Source organism: Neomonachus schauinslandi, chromosome 5 (assembly GCF_002201575.2).
Source record: "Neomonachus schauinslandi chromosome 5, ASM220157v2, whole genome shotgun sequence".
Classification (NCBI taxonomy): domain Eukaryota; kingdom Metazoa; phylum Chordata; class Mammalia; order Carnivora; family Phocidae; genus Neomonachus; species Neomonachus schauinslandi.
In genome coordinates this window covers 169,419,828-169,438,072 of record NC_058407.1, presented here as the reverse complement: position 1 = coordinate 169,438,072, position 18,245 = coordinate 169,419,828, and the positions used below count along the sequence as shown (strand labels likewise).

Below are 18,245 nucleotides of genomic sequence, written 5' to 3'. Positions count from 1 at the left end.
TCCGAGACGGGTCTCCCCTCGTGTTGCCTCCCGTCCCCCAACCTCCTCCAAAACACCACGGCCTCCCGCCGAGCCTCCCCCCTACCCGCACCCCCCCGCTCCAACTCCCCAGGAGCCAGGCCGACACCCTCACCCGCAGCAGCACGCTCGGCTCTCGGGCGCAGACCCGCGGCCCCAGCCCCGCCCCCGGCGCCTCCCGGAACCCTGGGAGTTGTAGTTTTCGGCCGCTCTCGGCGAGGGCGCCCAGCAGGGCCTGCGAGCCTTACCCACGGATGCGGGTCCGGCTGCCGCCGCCGCGTGGGTCTTCAGACCCACTGACCTCGCTATGGGGGAGCCCCAGAGCGCCAGAGGGGCGGGGCAGTGGGCAGTTTCCAGCAGGTCTCGTTTGTTCAAGTCCCTCAACCTCTGCAAAACGCCCGTCTTTGTAGGATTGCCAGGGAGAGCATGGGCTCAGGACCTGGGAGGCGCCACGTATCTTCAGTAAAGGGGTGCTGCTGCGGACAGGATGCCCGGAGTTGCTGGCCTGGCAGAGTTGCCAAAGGCAATCAGTCCCTGGAAGTGGGTTTGGGCCCAGGGGGCCCTGGACATGGGGATCCCCCCCAAGCCCCCAAGTTACTCCCACACGTTTGGGCCAGCCGGAGGTGCCCCGCCCTGCCCCACCCAAGTTTCCCTCATTGCCTCTGGCTATCCACAGACTATATTTACTCCGAAATATCTGATATTTATTTCCCAACATTTGGATAATTTTTTTTTTTTTTTTTTTTAATAAATTGAATAAACGGAATGAAGGGGAATAAGTGGGACCCCAGGCCTGGACTTGGGCTCCCGATGAGAGGTGACAGTATGAAAACTTCTCCTCACTCACAACTGGCCTGCTGCCCTAACCTCTCCTATCAACCTTACCTAAGAGTGAGGTGGGGCTTTTTGGAGGATGTGGGGCTCCCCCCTAGAGGGGACTCCGGGCATCCTGTTTCAGGCCCTGAACTGCGTCAGGTTGGGGGCCAGTGTGGGCCCGGATGTGGCGCCGCCTCCGCCTCTCCTGCCTGCGAGCAAGCTGCTGTAGCTGTTTCCGGATGGCCCACAGTACTAGGTACACTTCCCGCAGCATCTCAGCCTCCGGCGTCTCCAGAGGGGACCCAGGCCTCATCTGGGAGGAAATGGAGGTAGAACTCACAGAGGACTACGAGAGAGAGAGAGAGAGAGAGAGAGAGAGAGAGAGAGAAGATGTGCACATGTAAATAGCTTCGTCTAGGGAGAAATCAGGGATACAACCACTGCCAGATGAACAGCAAAAGCTTTTCTAGAGCCAACTCCTCCAGTCAGGCCTAGCTCAGGCACCGTCTCCTTCAGGAAGCCTTCCCAGGCTGCATTAGGTGTTCTTTGTCTCTACCCTTGTGTTTGCCTCAACATTTGGCATGACATCTGCTCTTTGTTCTGCAGACCTGTTTTCAACACTAGAATTCGAGCTCCTGAAAGACAGGCACCATGTGTCACACATCTTTGAGTCCTCACTAGGGTTTCCGGGAGATTGTGTTAAAATGAAGGGCAGGGTTGGGGTGCCTGGGTGGCTCGGTCCGTTAAGCCTTCAGCTCAGGTCATGATCCCAGGGTTCTGGGATCAAGCCCCGTGTGGGGCTCCCTGCTCAGCGGGGAGTCTGCTTGTCCCTCTCCCTCTGCCCCCCACCCCAGCTGTGCTCTCTCTCACTCTCTCTCAAATAAATAATCTTAAAAAAAAAAATGGGGCGCCTGGTGGTTCAGTCGTTAAGCGTCTGCCTTCGGCTCAGGTCATGATCCCGGGGTCCTGGGATTGAGCCCCACGTCGGGCTCCCTGCTCGGCGGGAAGCCTCTTCTCCCTCTCCCACTCCCCCTGCTTGTGTTCCCTCTCTTCACTGTGTCTCTGTCAAATAAATAAAATCTTTTTTTTTTTTAAAGATTTTATTTATTTATTTGAGAGAGAGAGAATGAGAGACAGAGAGCATGAGAGGGAGGAGGGTCAGAGGGAGAAGCAGACTCCCTGCCGAGCAGAGAGCCCGATGCGGGACTCGATCCCGGGACTCCAGGATCATGACCTGAGCCGAAGGCAGTCGCTTAACCAACTGAGCCACCCAGGCGCCCCCAAATAAATAAAATCTTAAAAAAAAAAAAAATTAAGGTCAGAATGGCCCCCTGACCTCCATCTTCAGTCCAGAGCTCCCTCCGCATCTCCAGGCCTGTATATCTCACTGTCTCCTAGGTATCTCCATGCAAATATTCCACCAACATCTCAACTCATCTTGTCCCAATGCCCTCAACTCATCACTTGCTCTCCTAAGTCTGCTCTTGTTCCTTCATTCTCCACCCCAGTGAATGGCTCCAGCCCGCTCTGACTTCTGTCTCTCTCTCCCCCTTCACCGTCATCCAATCAACCAGCTGGTACAATTCTACCTCTTAAATACCCTGCCTCTCCTCTTGTCCTTTTCTGACCCGCCCATCACAGGGTGCCAAGTGAACTTTTTATTAGTGCTGTAATACTTCATTCAAGGCCAAAATAAGTTGGTTTGGTAGCGATCTAGACACTTCCCTTTTTAAAATTACGTTTCTGACTTTGAGATAATTGTAGTCAGATGCAGTTGTGAGAAATTACTAGAGTCCTCGTATGCTCTTTACCCAATTTCCCCCAATAGTAAAATCTTGCGAAACTATAATATTGAATCATGGTCAGGATACTGACACCAATACAATGCACTGATCTTACTCACATGTCCCCCTTTGCTTGCACTCAGTTGTGTGTGTATTAAATTCTACCCAATTTTATCTCCCATACGCAGGTTCATGTCGCCAACTGCCACAGTCAACACACAGAACATTTCCATCATCACAAGAATTCCTCATTCCTTTTATAACCAACCTACCTGCTAACCCCCAACCCCTGGACCCTGGCAATCACTAAACCACTAATCAAGTCTCCAGTTCTATAATTTTGCTATTTTAAGAGTGGTATATAATATAAATAGAATCATTTTATATATATATTATATATATTATATATATATATAATATTGGTTGGGGATTAGTTGTTTTCACTCCGCATAATTCCGGAGACTCATCTAAGTTGTTGGGTGCATCAATAATTTGTTTCTTTTTAAGGCTGAGAAGTATTCCATGGTATGGAGACATCACAGTTTAACCATTCACCCACTGAAGGACATTTGGATTGGTTTTGGCTATTACAAATAAAGCTGCTCTGAACATTCACGTGGAGATTTTTGTGTGAACATAAAGTTTCATTTATCTAGGATAAATGCCAAGAGTATGACTGCTTGGCATATGATGATTACAAGTTTAGTTTTATAAGAAACTACCAAACTGGGGCGCCTGGGTGGCTCAATTGGTTAAGCATCTGCCTTCAGCTCAGGTCATGGTGTTGGGGTCCTGTGATCAAGCCCCGCATCGGGTTCCCTGCTCAGCGGGGAGTCTGCTCCCTCTCCCTCTGAAATAAAAATTTTAAAATCTTAAAAAAAAAAAAAGAAAGAAAGACACTACCAAACTGTTTCCAGAGCGGTTACACCACAACCTATGACAGCAGGGGAGCTTTCTAAATTAAAATCTGATTGTGTCCCTCCTCCGCTCAAATGTCTACAAGGGTTCCCCTTGCTCTTAGGGTCAAACCCAAACTGCACAAATGGCCAACCACTCTGCCTTGTATAAGCTGACCCTTGGCCCCAGGACTGCCCAAACCCATCACGTTGGGCCAGCAACCCCCCACCCCAGCCCCCTTGCTATTCTGTCTTCATGGAATGCCCCCCTCACTTCCTTGCACCCCACTCCACCCCAAGGCAGGGCCAATCCTTCGGGTCTCAGCTTCACCGTCTCTTCTGCTAGGAAGGCCTTCCTTGACTCGCCAAGTCTGCATGAGATGCTCCTCCTCTGGGCTCCTACAGACCCCTGACCTCCCCTGTCATAGCCCTAAGACACTGAACCAACAATGCCTATGATCTTGTCTGTAGCTCCCTTAGTCTGGGTAAACCTCGTTCACCGTGTAGCCTCGATTGCCCGCCTCAGTGCCTGAGAGGCACACAAAACAAATGTCAGCCAAGTGATTGGAGCGGGGGAGGAGTCATGAGGGATCAGGGAGGGTGGAAGGACCACTGGGAACCAGGTAATAGGGTGCTCACCTTCCAGCTGCACATTTGCCAGCCACTGTGCAGGGCCGAGACCATGAGTGTGGAGACAGACTTGATAGCTGTCCGGGGCAGCTGCAGCAGGGACCGGCCCACACGTTTCTGTTCCACCTCACCCTTATCTGTTGATTTGACCAACGTGAAGGGATCAGCCACCTTGGGGGTCTCCGCCGTCTTGGAGACCTTAGCCTCTTCGCAGGGCTCAACCAACTTCAAAGTCTCAATCACCTTGGGACTCTTCTCCACCTTCACTATACTTTTCTGGGAGTCATGGTGTTCCAAGACGGTTGACTTAGCTTTGTGTTTCCAGAAGAAAACCTGAGAACCGAGACAGGGAGAGGAGAGACAAGAGAGGGACACATGGTTGGCAAGAAGGCCATCACAGAGGGGAAGGGGCCGTGAGTGTCCCCGCCTCCCCCCGCAAATGGGTTTCTGTGACCTAGAGGTCACTGAGCAGAACCTCCCGCCCCAGCATGTCATGAGGAAGGGGCACTCTCTGAAACTCACCCAGCGAGTAATCTTTTGCCAAATCCATCGGAAGAACCGCATTACCACAGCCATTTCTCCCAATACACGAACACCAAGCAGGGGGCAGGACAAGCATTTGGTACAAAGGGGGGAGGGGAACAGGCTGCAGGCCAGTGGCCACCACCTGAGGGGTCTCTCAGGAGCTTCAGGCACAGCCAAGAAGAAAGAAAGAGAGAATCCAGGGGGAAAGCCTTCACCGACGACTCATCCTAAGTCTTTCCTCCCCTCCCTGAGACAGGGAGAGGAGTCAAAGTGGATGAGAACTCAGAGGAAGGCAGAGTTCTAGCCCATTGTGAGAGCCTGCCTGGCCCTGACCCCAACCCCTGAGGCCCTTCCAGGACCCGCGGAGCCAATCCCTGTGCCCTCAGCCCTCCTTCCCCCAGGTCCAGGGGAGGGAAACTAAGCAGGCCTTGATGGAGGAGGGAGGGCTCCTGAGCTCCTGGTCCTCCCTGGACATTCCCCACGTATGATGTCACGTAACCAGCGGAGCGGCCCTCCGTAGGTATTTTACCCACGAGGAAGCTGAGGTGCAGACAACACAAAGAACCTGTCATAAATCTAGGGAGCTATAGGGCGGGAAGTCCAACCTGGGGCGGCCTCCAGTATCCCACTCTTCACAGGGCCCCTTTAGTCTGGGGCCCCGGGTGCTCTGAGCGGAGGCTGCTGCTTTCCCCCCTTCCCCACTAGATGGGGTCCTTCTCCCTACCTGCCTCTGCTGCCCAGGGCGGGAGCCCAGCCCAGGCTGTCAGGGAGCGGCCCAGCTCACCCACAGGGCCGGTCCTCAGCCAGCGGAGGGTGGAAGCCACGGAGGCCGGCCAGGCCTGGCGAGGGCACCGTGTGCCCGGGGAACCTGGCCCACACCCAGCGCTGAGACAAGGGGCCCATTCAGGGCCCCCAGCCCCACCCCCCAAGCCGCCGCCACCGGGATCCAGCCCACAGAGGGGACACACTGGGAAGCTGGGGGTGGATCCTGCACAATCACCAAAGGCCTCATTGTTTCCCTGGCCCCCCCCCCCCCCACCTGGGCCGACCCCCCCCCCCCCCCCCCGCCCTGCCTGCCCCTTCCCAGGACCCAGGCTGCTGACTCCCCTTTGGGCCCTTGGCGCACCCCCCTCTCAACTCTTTCGACCACTGTGTCTAAACCACATTCAACCTCCCCAGTCTGGATAAGATCTCCAAGGGAGCCCACACCTCCGTCTTTCCCCCACACGTGGAAATACCACTGCAGGCCACATCTGGACACAAGCAACGAGATGCCAACCTCCAGATTCAAGTTTCTTCGGATTTTTTAATTATAATTATTATTTTAATAACAACCTGAATCCCAGAACTTGCAGACTGTCCACACTCCCTCCCCTGGGCAGAGGAGAAGGGGTACTTTGAGGGAACAAGGTGGGGATGGTGTGTCTGCCAGAGGGACTCCAAGTCCCCCAGCCATCGACTGCCAGGGGTCCCAGAACACTGACACCTCGGGAGGCAGGAGGGGGGCTCCATCCAACATCCCATCCTGAAGCCCTCCCTCCTCCTTCAAGGCCTGGGGGTGCCCCCGCCCAGTCCCTGGGCACTAGGGGGAGACTGAGGAAGAATGGGGGGGACAGGCCACATCTGAGCCTTCAACTCCCATCCCCAGGGATCAGGAGGCATTAAAGCTGCATAGGAAGGGGGGCAGGCAGCTGTAGCAGCCCCCAAAGGCACATTGTGAGGGAAGGGAGGCTCAGACGGAGGGCCCGTTGGGTGCAGGGGGCCCAAGCCGTGGGACTCCCGAGGAGGGCAGCTGGGCTAGCTGCTCGGGGCTGGCCAGGGCACGCAGCAGTCCGTTCTCCTGCTCCAGCGCGGCGTTCCGCTCGGCCAGGTCTCGGATCTGCTCCTTCAGCACCTCTACCTCCTCCCGGACCGCAAACATGAGGTGGGACTTCACCAAGTCCTGGGGGCCCAGGGACAGACAAAGAGTCAGGGGTCCCAGGCCACCCCAACCTCATCCCTGCCCAGGGCCTCGAGGGCCTGGGTGTGAGAGATGCCCCTGCCTGCTCCCAAATGATGAAGGACCACTGGAGAAGCAGCAAAGCAGGGAAGAGGCCGGGGAGGGGGAGGGGAGGGGGGTTTGCGGTGTGCAAGGATGCCGGACAGAGACAAGGTCAGGGCTTGAGGACAGAGATGGGGGCCAGGCCAGGGGCCAAGGGAGATCGGGAGTTCAGGTGGAGACAGGAGGGAACCCAGCTGGGGAGCGGGTTGAGGAGCTAGGAGTCGGTATTCCCTGATGAGGACAGCAGGACATGAGTCGGAACCTCCCGGGACCAAGATGGCTTCTCTTACCATGGCTTGTTCGATCTTGTTGTCAATGCCAACCAGGCTTCCGGAGCCGCTGGAGAGACACAGGGAGTTGAGAGGTGAGGAGGAGTAGGTGCCAAGCCAGGTGTCTGGACACCCCAGCCGGCTGCCTTCCAGGTGCTTCTCAGAGCAGGCTTTGGCCGCCTCCACAAACCCTTCACTGCAGCCTCCCGCCCACACCCCTGCCTGTACCTGTGACAGAGAATCAGGGAGAGGAGAGTTCTGTCCGTCCCCCGGCGGGGTGGGGGCCGTTGCCCAGGCACCCCCAGGCCCCGGCGGGGTGGGGGTGCAGATGCCCCTCGGATGGGGGATGCTCCCCGAGGGGAGCAAGGAGAGGAGACACAGCCCCTTTTCCAGGGAGGCCCTGGCGCCATCCCCACCACTCGGGTCTCATAAGATGACACCAGGGACTTGACAGAGGTGCCTGGCTGGGCCATCCCCAAGGGAAAGGGCTTTAGGCCCCCTCCAAGGGGAGAGGGCTGTATCAGAAGGACTGCCTGGGGGGCTCAGAGCCCCCCGGGGCACAGCGGGGTCTGGCTGGTGCCGGGCAGGCAGAGAGGAGACAGTGCCTAGGGGGTGCTCGTCTGCAAGATATACGCCGCCCCCCAGGGCAAAGCCTGGCTGCTATTGGCTCCTCGGGGACACGGGGACCCCCTCCCACTGACTCCACGGTGGGCGGGAATTCCCAGACACGGTCAGTGCCAGTGTCCCCTTCTCACCCTGGCACCAATCCCAGAGCAGAGGGAAGGGGGCAGGCTGAGGGAAGGCAGCTGGTGGGCTGGGTCAGGGGAGGGGCTCTGAGGCCAGAGGCCTGGGTCAGGGGGGGTTGCGAAGGGTGAGGGAGACCAACCCCCACCTCACCCCGTCCGCCCCTCTGGGCTAATACTGGCCTCCCTCAAGCTCTCAGCTCCACTCAGCTGGGATAGCGGGCGTTTCTGATAAACTTGTCATCTTCCTTGGACTGTAAGCATCGCCCCCTGCCCCGGCCATCCCAGACACAAAGCCCACATCATGGGTGACACCTGGGGCCTGGCCAGAGAGGATCTCCCACCTCCCATGGTGAGGGAGAAGAGAAATGGAAAGGTCACCAAAGCAACGAAAACAGCCCTGAAAGGCAAGCACAGCCTATGGATCTGGACCCTGGGTCTCGGGTCTGGGGTCTTAGAGGGAACAGAGGCTTGAGGAGAGGTGGGAAGGTGAGGCTGGAGGTGGGACATCGGGAATTGGAGCAGGGGCTTTGAAGATCCTTGGGAGCGAATGACAGGGGAGAGCCGGTCTGGCTGCAGTTTGTTAAATGGCCAGCAGAGGTCGACTCAGGCCCGGCGAAATGGGTCCCAGGGTCAGCCTCTGGATCCCTCAAGCATGTCTTGCCTCTCCGAGGCGAAGGGCCTGCACAAGCCTTTCTGCCTTGCCCTCCCCCCCTCCCCCAAGTCTCCCTCTTGTCACTGCCCAGGTCTCAGGCTCCTGCCTCATCCCAAGGCTCACGACCCACCCCTGTCCAGCTTCTCCCTCAGCCACGTCAGCCCTGGGGCCAGCTCTACATCCAGGCCTCCCTGTGCTGCAGGATCGATCCTGTCCTCCAGCCCCAGCTTTGCCTCTCTCAGAGTGGGTGGTCTCAACATGCTGCATCCTGCACTCTTGTGCTCCCTTGTTGAGCCCTTTCTCCTGATTGTCGGCTCCAACTCATTTCCCTGTGGGGGAATGAGCACTCAATTCAAGGTGACCCTTGGATGAGGCCCTGCAGCCAGGAAGGGAGCACGAGGGAGCTGGGAATTTTCCATTTCCTGTCCAAGCTCTGGGTGCAGAAGGCACTGACAGGTGGAGTAACCAAGGGGGTGACCAGACCTGAGAGAGCGGGACAGGGTAGGGTGAGGAAAGGACACTGGGACTCCTGGGGTTGGGGCGGGGGCGGGGGGAGACAAGACAAATTTAAGAGTGGAGGGTGAGCCAGCCAGCTGGAGAGCCAGGGCAGTTTTTAAGCTATTTCAATCTGAGACGCCTGGGTGGAGTCTGGGCGACCACAGGGCACACACCCTGTCCCCCTTCCCCCAGTACACACAGACACACAGAGACCAAAGAGGGGAAGATTCACAGGAATAGGAACACTGGCCTTGCTTGGCGGACACTCAGGTAAAGATGCCAAGTAAGTTGTTTGTTCTTGCCAGAAATAAAGGAATAATACAACAATAAACATTTCTTGGCTGATAGATGTCTATCTCCTGTTTGTCTAGTGCTGGAGAGTTTTTGACAGCACTTTCCACTGTCACACTCTAACGTTAACACTTTAAGGGACCAGGACTCCGGCTGGCAACCCAAACCCTCCCTTTGAGAGCCTCCCCCGCCCCGCAGTAAGTAAAGAGAGGGCACTGTGCCGGAATTCCCCAGGCAGAGTCAGGACCCCAAAACTTGGAGCTGGCTGTGTGGGATCAGCCCCCACCACAAGCCCAAAAGGTGACTGTGTGCATTAGAACAAAATGCCCCCTCCTTCAAGACACTTATTGCCATCTTCTGGAAAACTGTCATGACTTTAAGTGTCCACGACAATGACTTCAAATGTGAGTGGCGCCCCCTGGGGTTGGGCCTGCAGGATATGCACAGCTGAGGACTCTAGCCCTGCAGGAGGACTCTGGGGCCTGGGACAAGGACAGCCCTAGAGGCTGGTCTTCCTTTTTGAAGGTCAAATGAAACAGTCTCAAAATGAGGATCAGACGAAGAAGCAGGACACCTGGGAGAGGTGGAAAGGTTCTGATCCTGGGGACAAGGGCCAGCCCCGCTCCCTAGCTATGCTCTGAGGAGCCCGCAGGGGATGGGCCTGAGACCAACAAAGTGGCATCTGGCTGTCCTCTCTGCACTACGCCCTCCCGGATCTGTGGCGCCTTTGGGGTGGGGCCAGGCCAGAGTTGGGGGGGGAGCTCCTTGCCCGGCTTAGGAAAGCTGTCCCTGCCCCTGTCCTGGAAAGAAAAGGCATCCTAGAGATGACTGCCTCCTCCTCTTGGGATGTAGGCATCCCAGTAGGAGAATGTAGAATGTGGCTTTGGGGTCAGACCCAGGCTCTGACCTAGCAGTCCTAGCACTTACTAGCCTTACTAGCCCGGTGACCTTGGGCAAGTTTCTAACTCCTCTGAGTTTCAGCTTCTTCATCTGGAAAGTGGGGATCATGGGGTTGCTTTAGTGAGATAAAAGGTAGCACCTGACCCAAAGGAGGCACTGGATAAATAAATGTACTTTTTCTTTCCCAAGTCCCTGGGATTCATTCCCTGTAATGCCTGGATCCCCCATGCTGGCCATCTACCCACCCATCCATTCGTCCATCCATCCACTTATTCAATACCTTCCAACTGCCAGGTCCTGTCGGGGACACAAAGGTTTTGCCACCCAGGATCACGTGAGCATTCACCATTCACCAGGCACCCTCTGTTCTCCCATCCCCAGATTCTGAGATTGGCAGGCATCCCCAATTTCCCATCTGGGATCCAGGCACTTAACTCCCCAGCCCACTTTCCCTCTTGAAAGGGAGATTCCATGCCACTCAGACCCTGTTCTTCTGCCAGCTCTGGGCATACCAGAGAGATGAGGTGGGGGCTACATGCCTCATTCCAGGGGGCCAAGGGGGTGGCCCAACCCAATCCTTCCTACTGGCCCAGCAGGGTGGGGCAAGAGAGGCGCTGGGCTAGAGCAGAGCCCCCAAGGCTTGGAGTGGAGCAGGATAAAGTGGAGGCTGGGTGCCTGACCGGTCAGACTGGGGTGTGGGGAGGGGTGGGACAGAGGGAAGGCACGAGCCAAAGAATAGAGCTGAGGAGGCTCCTGGAGGGCAGAGCCCTCTAAGAAGCAGGAGGCTGGGCTCTGAAATCAACAGGGGTGGGGAGTGATAGGGAGCCCTCGTGCCAGGGAACCTCCCAAGTAGGAGGGAGTACGGGTGGGAAGCGCTGAGAATAGCAACAGGGCAGGTGACTCGCCCGGCCCTGGCCAACCTCACACCTCACACATTCCTGAGAGCTGAGAGCCCAGAAGCCGCACTGCCCTGCCCCACTGTGTCCCTCATTCTCCACCAGCTGCCACCAGGTCCCTCGCCCTCCATCCCACTGGCCCCGCCACCCCTTCTCTTTCCTCTCTGCCTCAGGCTCCCCACAAGGCCACCAGCCCTTTTCTATGGTGAGACTTAGTCCCTCACTCTGAGGGGTGAGGGTGTGCAGGCGGGTGCCACACGAGGGGCAGGCAGGAAGGAGAGACTCCCTTCTGGAACAGATCTCCCCATCACCCACAAAACTCAGGGCTAAGCCCCACCCCTTATTTCCTTCCAAACAGGAAGTCCCTCCCCCAAGCCTCAAAAAGGAAGTCCCACTCCTCCCTCCAAAATAAAAGTGGTGACTCCCCAGCCCTTCTATCAGTCCGCCGCCAGAAGGGAGCAGCCTGCCTATCGCCCTCGCAATTTTGTTCCTCCCTTTTCAGCTTGCTGACATTCCTATGTTGAAACCTGGCCCTTGAAACAGGAAGTTCTGCCCACCGTGCCTCCGAACTGAACGGCCATTCTCCCCTGGAGGGCAAACCCCAGCCGATCCTGCTCTCCCGTGCCTCCCCTGTGTCCCACAGCCATCCTGTCCCGGCTCTGGCTTGGTGCGGAGAACAGAACCCCAGGGACACGCTTTCTTGGCACTAGAGGTCCTAGGAGCCTAAAGTAGTGCGTATGGTCCCTAAGGATGTTACTCCAAAGGCAGGAGCTCCATTCCCCTCAGTAGGGAGAGGGAGGTGCGAGCCAGGGAGGAGATCCACTCCCTTTTCTCCTCTCCAGCGCATTTGCCAGTAAATTCTCAGGGTTGGCCAAATGATCGCTAAATCTGCAAGAGCTCTGGAATTTGACAACAATGACTCCCTTCAAACTCTAAAAAAAGTCTACGATTTGACAATCCTAAGCCAGGGAGTCCCACCCAGCTCTCTCCACACAGAGGGAGTGGGTCCCAGATCAACTTTGCCCAGTGGTTGTGCCCAGGCCAGGTTTCTCTGTTGAAGAGGTCCTCTCCAAGCTTAACTTGGGAGAAGGACACCTACCGGGCAGTTTCATGCAGCTATCCCACGTGTTGGGTGGGGACCCAGAGCCCACCTACCTATCGTCATCGCTGTCCAGGTGGCCACTGATGGCCAGCATGGAGCGGGCCAGGCTGAGGCTCTGGGCTGCCGCTGCTCCAAAGGGGTCTGGAGACTTGTGAACCAGACTGGCATCGGGGAACAAGTAGAGGGCTGGGGAGTCGGGGCGAGAGTCGAGTGGGGGCACCTGGAGGCAGAGAGGTAGGAACCATCACATCAAGGGCAAGAGAGGAACCAGCCACCTTACAACCTTGCCTAGTAGTCTGCCTCCCCAGCTCTCCCCATGTACTTCTGCTCTCTTCTGAGGACCCAGGAGTCCTGCCCCAAAGGCCCTCTCTCCCCCAGGTCTGGTGGAGGTACTAGGCAGGTATTGGAAGCAAGGAAAACAGTGCCCATCCTGAGGACTGGGTGAGCAGCTTCCAGAAAGTGGTCCATGGGGTATCAGAGTACCAGAGAGGGGCTCTAGTCTGCACTCCAGCACCCTTCCACCAGCTAATCCAGGAACCCCCAGTCAGAGGCTAGTCAGAGGGTGTCTGCCTTCTGTCACCTGACTTATTAAAGCGATTCAAATGTCACTTCCTCAGAGAGGCATTTCCCCATCATTCAACTAGTGAATTCCACTGAACTGCTCTATTTTTTTTTTTTAAGCGCACTGAATAGTATCTGAAATTAAAGTATTTTTGCTTCCCTGCTGCTAGAAGGTAAGCTCCAGAGGGCAGAGCTTAGAGTTTGTTCAATAGCTATTTGTAGAATGAATGAATCCTCAGAAACTGGTCCTCCCCCCAACACCCTCCCCACCCCACTCTATCCATTCTAGCCTCTTCTCTCAAACTTCTCAGATTCAGGTGAAGTTCTGCTCCTGTGCTGGGCCCTGGGGCGGGGAGAGCGGTTGAGTGGTGGAGATGGGGGGGGAGGCGGAGCCTGGGCACGGACCCACACAGCCTAACAGGCGCTGGGGGTGGCTGCAAAAGGGCGGGGGCCACAGGAACAAGCCGCCTCTGTGAGGCCCCAGGAGGCCCGTGCTTCTCGGAAAAGCCAAGAACAGAGAGTCCAGGGTGGTTAGAGGGACACAGCGGAGGAAGGGGGCCCAGGTGGTGTCCCCCCGGCCCTCCTCCCAGCCTCTCTCTTGAGAGAGAAGACATGGGGGGGTGTGGAAGGGAGCCAGACTTAGGGGCCAGGAAACGACAGCACAGATGCATGCTCACAGGAAGGGATCGGGGTGTGCACATGGGAGAGGGTCTGGGGGCACTGGGGAGAGAGGGAGGTCTGCAGGCCCAAGGGAAGCTCAGGCAGGGCTTAGGGACACAGAGAGACTGGGGCAAAGGAGGCTTGTTTTGCAAGAGCATGGGGACAGGGACCAGTAAAGAAAAGAGCATCTTGGGGCGCCTGGGTGGCTCAGTTGGTTAAGCGACTGCCTTCGGCTCAGGTCATGATCCTGGAGTCCCGGAATCGAGTCCTGCTTCGGACTCCCTGCGCAGCAGGGAGTCTGCTTCTCCCTCTGACCCTCCCCCCTCTCATGCTCTCTATCTCATTCTCTCTCAAATAAATAAATAAAATCTTAAAAAAAAAAAAAGAGCATCTTTTCCCCTGGGGTAGGAACTGAATGAAAGCTCCAGAAAAGTAGGGGGCGCAGCATGAGAGATGTGAGCTTGAGGCCAGGAGGGGGTGGGGGGAGCCGTCCTGACCGGTCCTGACAGGGCCCAGACATCCAGTCCCAGGTTATTTTTATACTGTGGTTTGTGCCCAAGGCCAGGAAGGGGGAAAAGTTCTCATCCTCACACTCCCTGCCTTTCCTCCTGAGGTCCAAGGTGTTATTTTCTCCTTCAGGACAGACACATCCATCCCCCACATCCCTGGCTGCCCACCCCCACCCCAGGGACCCAGGCATCCTGCCCCCCAGCCCAGACTTGTTCCTCTTTTGGAGACAGGAAGCAGAAAGAGCAGAGGATTTAACTCTTTCTCCACTGCTTCCTGCCTCTCGCCCACTCCCTGGTGGCCACCCCCAGTTATCAATCGTGGAGAGGCCTAGATGCAGGGACCAGAGACAGACACCGAGGCTGGAAAGGACAAACCACCAAGCCCTCTATCCCACCCAATCCTTCAGGTCCTTGGAGAAATCTGACTTGGTACAAAGCTGCAGATGGGGCTGGGAGAGGCTGCTAATGAGAAGACAGACCCCCACCTTTGGAATGGCGCTGCCAGGGAGACTGACAATGGAAAGCCTACTTTTTACCCCTCCCTGCCAACCTTGGCAGCTCCTCTCCCAGAGACCCAAGCACCCAGCCCCACCTGGGACCCCCACCCTCAATGCCCGAAGCCAGAAGAGGTGAAACCAAGACAGAAGGTGAGGGCCAAAGTGAGGAAGGCACATCTCTGTGATGGGGGGACAGCAGGGGGTTATATGGAAACGGAGACGGGGGCCAAAGGTAACAAACTGAAGGCCAAAGGGAAAGAAAAAAGGTGCAGAATGTAGGGGCAAGGGGAGCCTGAGAAAGAAAACAAGGCTGTGTGAAGAGTAGGATCGACTTCCCAGGGAGAGGGCAGGAAGAGAAAAGAGGGGCTACCTGACCTGACACCAGTGTCGATGGAGTGGGGAGAGGGCGGTATGGAGGTGGAGGCAGGAAGGCCCAGGCTGGAGGTTAGGCCCAGGCTGAGATGAGCAAGCACCACCCCTCAGGTGTCTCCCCCACCCCAGAACCCAGCTCTTACCTGCCCCATCTCCTCTGGAGCAGCCAACTCCATTCTCAGCCGCAGGGCTCCATCCTTGGATCGGGACAGTGGAGGGGTCCCCGCTGCTGAGCCCCCAGCCTCCACTTCCACCCTCAGGGAGGGCAGGGGCGTGGCAGCCCGGGACGTGCCAGCGCTATCCCCAGTCCTGGGCTCTGGGGGGCGCTGCTGGGGTGGGGAGGCTGACTGCGGGGGTGTCTCCACCTTGGCCTTGCCAGGCACCGCCAGCTGGCCCAGCCCCCCGGTGAAGGAGCGGGCTTGAGGTCCAGGGGAGGTGGGGGGCGGACGGAGCCAGGAGGTGGGGCCCTGAGACAGGCCTGGCTGCGGGGTCGGGGCACCAAGGCCCAGGCTGGCCAGCTCCAACCTGGAATCCAAAGATCTGCCCCCGGCGCCTCCCGAGGCCCCTCGAATTCCCTCCAGGAGCCGGCTGAAGCCAGGGGTCTCCAGGTCTCTCTCGTAAACATCCACACACGTCCAACGGCCTCGGCGATAAGGCTCTCCCAGGCCGTGGGGCAGCTTTACCACCCGGAAACGGGAGGCGGGGGCCCCAGGCGGTGGGGAGCCGTTCCGGGGGGTGCTCTTGCCCCCTGGCTCGGGGTTGGGCTCCCCGTTAGGCAGACGGGGTGGGGGCCCAGTGGGGGCTGGCAGGGCAGGGGGCTCGGAAGTCCCTGGGCTCCCTGGGCCCTCATAGTCCGTGGTGACGCTGGTGATTTGGAAACTACTCTTCTTCTTGCCCCCACTCATGGTCCCTGGGGCTCAGGACTCGGCCAAGGTGGGTGGGGGGTGCAGCTGGGGCTCCTCCAAAGGGCTCAGGCACCCCTGGAACAGGGGGGCCACATGGCGGGGGCATCAGGGCCCCTGGGGACATCTGGGTCCGACATGGCAGGAGGGCCTTGCGGGAACTGGGGGTGCCTGGCTGGTGAAGGGGGCACAGGGCAGGGGAGGTGGCGGGAGATGGGGGCAGGGGCAGGTTTTTCCTGCCGCTGGCGCTGCCCAACTCCAGAGCTGAGTTTGCAAACTGGAAAAAGAGAGAGAGAGAGAGTGTGTGTGTGAGAAAGCAGTGGGCAGGCCACCTCCGGGGCTTCCTCTCAGGGGAGCAGGATGGGGGAGGAAGGGGAAACCACCAGAGACCCAGAGACAAAGAGACAGGCAGAGACGACAGAGACCCGGAGATCCCAGCGGTCCCACAGAGTAGGAAGGGGCGGCCCAGACCCAAAGCTGGGCATTTCTTGTCTGGGATTCAGACTCACAGGACCCAGTCGCCCGACCGCAGGGGGGCTCCAGGGCCTTGGTTGAGCAGGGGTGAGCAGCTCCTCAGCCTGGCCCCGCCGCCGAGAGGCCTCTGCTGGGTGTCCAGGCGCCCCCCCTCGCACCCCAGCTCCCCCATCCCTGGGGCAGTCCCGACGCCCCGCCCGGCCCAGAGCCCTACCTCTCGGCCTCGGCCACCGAGCTGGGGCCGGGGGTCCCGGCCGCCGAAGATGTCGGGCTGTCCTTCCTCTGGGGCCTCCTGGCCCCAGCAGCGTGGGGGGGGGGGGGGGCGGGGACGCAGGCGGCGATCAGAGGCTGTCCAGTTCTCTTCGGGGGCCGCACTTCGCCCCGCAAGGCATCTCAGTAAAAAGTTTGCTCTCCGGAAAAGAAGAAACCCCCGCCTCCTTGGTGGAGCCCAGGCGCGGCCTCTCAAAGCCCCAAGGGTCTCGGGACTGGTGCGGGAAGAGGCGGCTCTGCGCCCCCCGCCCCGAGCCTCCAGGTGGAGCCGCCTGGGTGGTGGGGGCGAGTGGGTCTCCCAGATCTCCTCCGCGTGGCCGGGCTGCGTCTCTCTCCGCTCCCCAGCTCCTCTCGCTTCGGTCTCTCTGCCTTTCTCTTTCTGGGCTGTTGACAACCCCCACACCAGGAAGTCCTGCCTCCTCCGGCCTGCTGACTGCTCCTCTCCTCCTCCTTCCCCTCTTCCTCCCCTTCCTCCGCCCTCTCTGCCTCCTGGGGCTCCCGGCCAGCTGGCCCGGGGCCAGACCTGCCACCACCGCTGTTGGTGCAGTTGCCGCCGCCGCCGCCGCCGCCGCCGCTGCGGCTCCCCGGGGCCCCCGCACGGGCTTAACCCCACACCTGCTGGGCCCCAGCCCCGCGCTTCCTCGGAGGGCGGGGCCGTGGAGGGCGGAGTGAAAGGGGAGGAGTCTGCAGGGAGGCCCGGGATTCCCTTACTTGTAGGCGCTCGCTGCCATTGGCCTACCGAGACCGCGAAGAGTGGGAAGCAACTTACCAACCCGGGGCTGTACTGGGAGCCCGCCACCCCGTAAGCAGCGCGTCCCCGTAAGGGTGCTGCTTCGCTGTTATTGGCGTCTCTTCCCTGGTTTTCACAGTAACTCTATGAGGAAGGTGCTGTTAGTCTTGCCTGTCCTTATTTTTTTTTAAAAGGGGGATTATGGTGACAATTTGCAAACAGGCCCCCAAGTAGAGAGAATATGGTGGACTCCCAAGGTCCCCATCGTGCAGTTTCAACAATGATCAACTCACAACCAGCCTTGGTTCATCTCGACTCCCAGTACCTTTTGTAGTGTTGTGCTGGAGTATTTGAACCACATCCCAGGCACCGTATTATCCCCTGCTTAGACGTGGATATTGAGACCCGGAAGGTTCAGAAAGGCTGTCAGTGGTACAGCTGGAACATTCTACACACTCAGGTGCACCCTTGTCTGGCCCCCATATAGAGAAACAAAGAGATCTGCTCAGAAATGTGCTGACTTGCGCTTTCTCTCCAACCCCGGTCACATACACATTTATACATCATGTACACACAGTCCCCCACACAGATGCACCCAAAGACAAACCCAGCTGGCCCAAAGCACCCCACCTCTCCCACCCATCCCTCCTTTGCTATTGGAGGATCTGCACACACGCATGAAGGGCCTACTGTGTGCTTGGCATGAAAAAATAAACCTCCAACGGCCATTTTCTCTTTTTTGGCACCCTCAACCGACAATCTGAGCAAAAGCAGGGTCTAAAGGCCACATCTGCCCTCACTCCTAGCTTCAGAAGGAAATGGATTCTAATTAATTTTGGTCATATGGAACTATTCTTGAGCACATTGAAAATTCCTCATATTCGTCTGCTTTGTATAGTTATCTCACAGATTCTCAAAACAGTCCAGGGCAGGGGTGGGGTAGGTTTTAAACTCCAGTGTTTCTGCTGAGGAAACAGAGGCTCACAGGCATTGGGTTATTTGCCCGAGGCCTCAGAGCTAATATTTGATGGCATTGAGACTAGGACTGGGCTGACACATCCCTCCTTCAGCTTTAGCTCATGGAAATTTTTAACCACTCTTTAGGGTTAGGGAAAAACAAAATGATGCCTCCTGCCTCCACGTTTATGTATTTATTCTGAATTTCTTTGTTAAAATGCATCTGCACTCCTCCCTTCATAGTAACAG

At 57.6% G+C, this 18,245-nt stretch overlaps 1 protein-coding gene across 3 annotated transcripts; it reads right to left on the bottom strand.

Annotated features, from left to right (window-relative positions):
• Positions 1-703: 703 nt before the first annotated feature.
• On the bottom strand, positions 704-16,339 carry LOC110571964 (TSC22 domain family protein 4). 3 transcript variants are annotated; one of them, XM_044915161.1, is made up of 6 exons: positions 16,254-16,339; positions 14,807-15,842; positions 12,118-12,284; positions 7,001-7,049; positions 4,154-4,477; positions 720-1,180 (listed from the first exon to the last, which is right to left on the bottom strand). In XM_044915161.1, exons 2-6 carry the CDS (start codon positions 15,566-15,568, stop codon positions 947-949), a joined length of 1,536 nt encoding a protein of 511 aa, XP_044771096.1. In that variant the 5' UTR covers positions 15,569-15,842; positions 16,254-16,339; the 3' UTR covers positions 720-946. The 3 variants fall into 3 exon arrangements, with proteins under 3 accessions (XP_021535863.1, XP_044771096.1, XP_021535862.1); XM_021680187.2 differs by lacking the exons at positions 720-1,180; positions 4,154-4,477 and adding an exon at positions 5,956-6,611; XM_021680188.1 differs by lacking the exons at positions 7,001-7,049; positions 12,118-12,284; positions 14,807-15,842; positions 16,254-16,339 and adding an exon at positions 4,667-4,720 and having other exon boundaries at positions 704-1,180.
• Between the last annotated feature and the right edge of the window lie 1,906 nt (positions 16,340-18,245).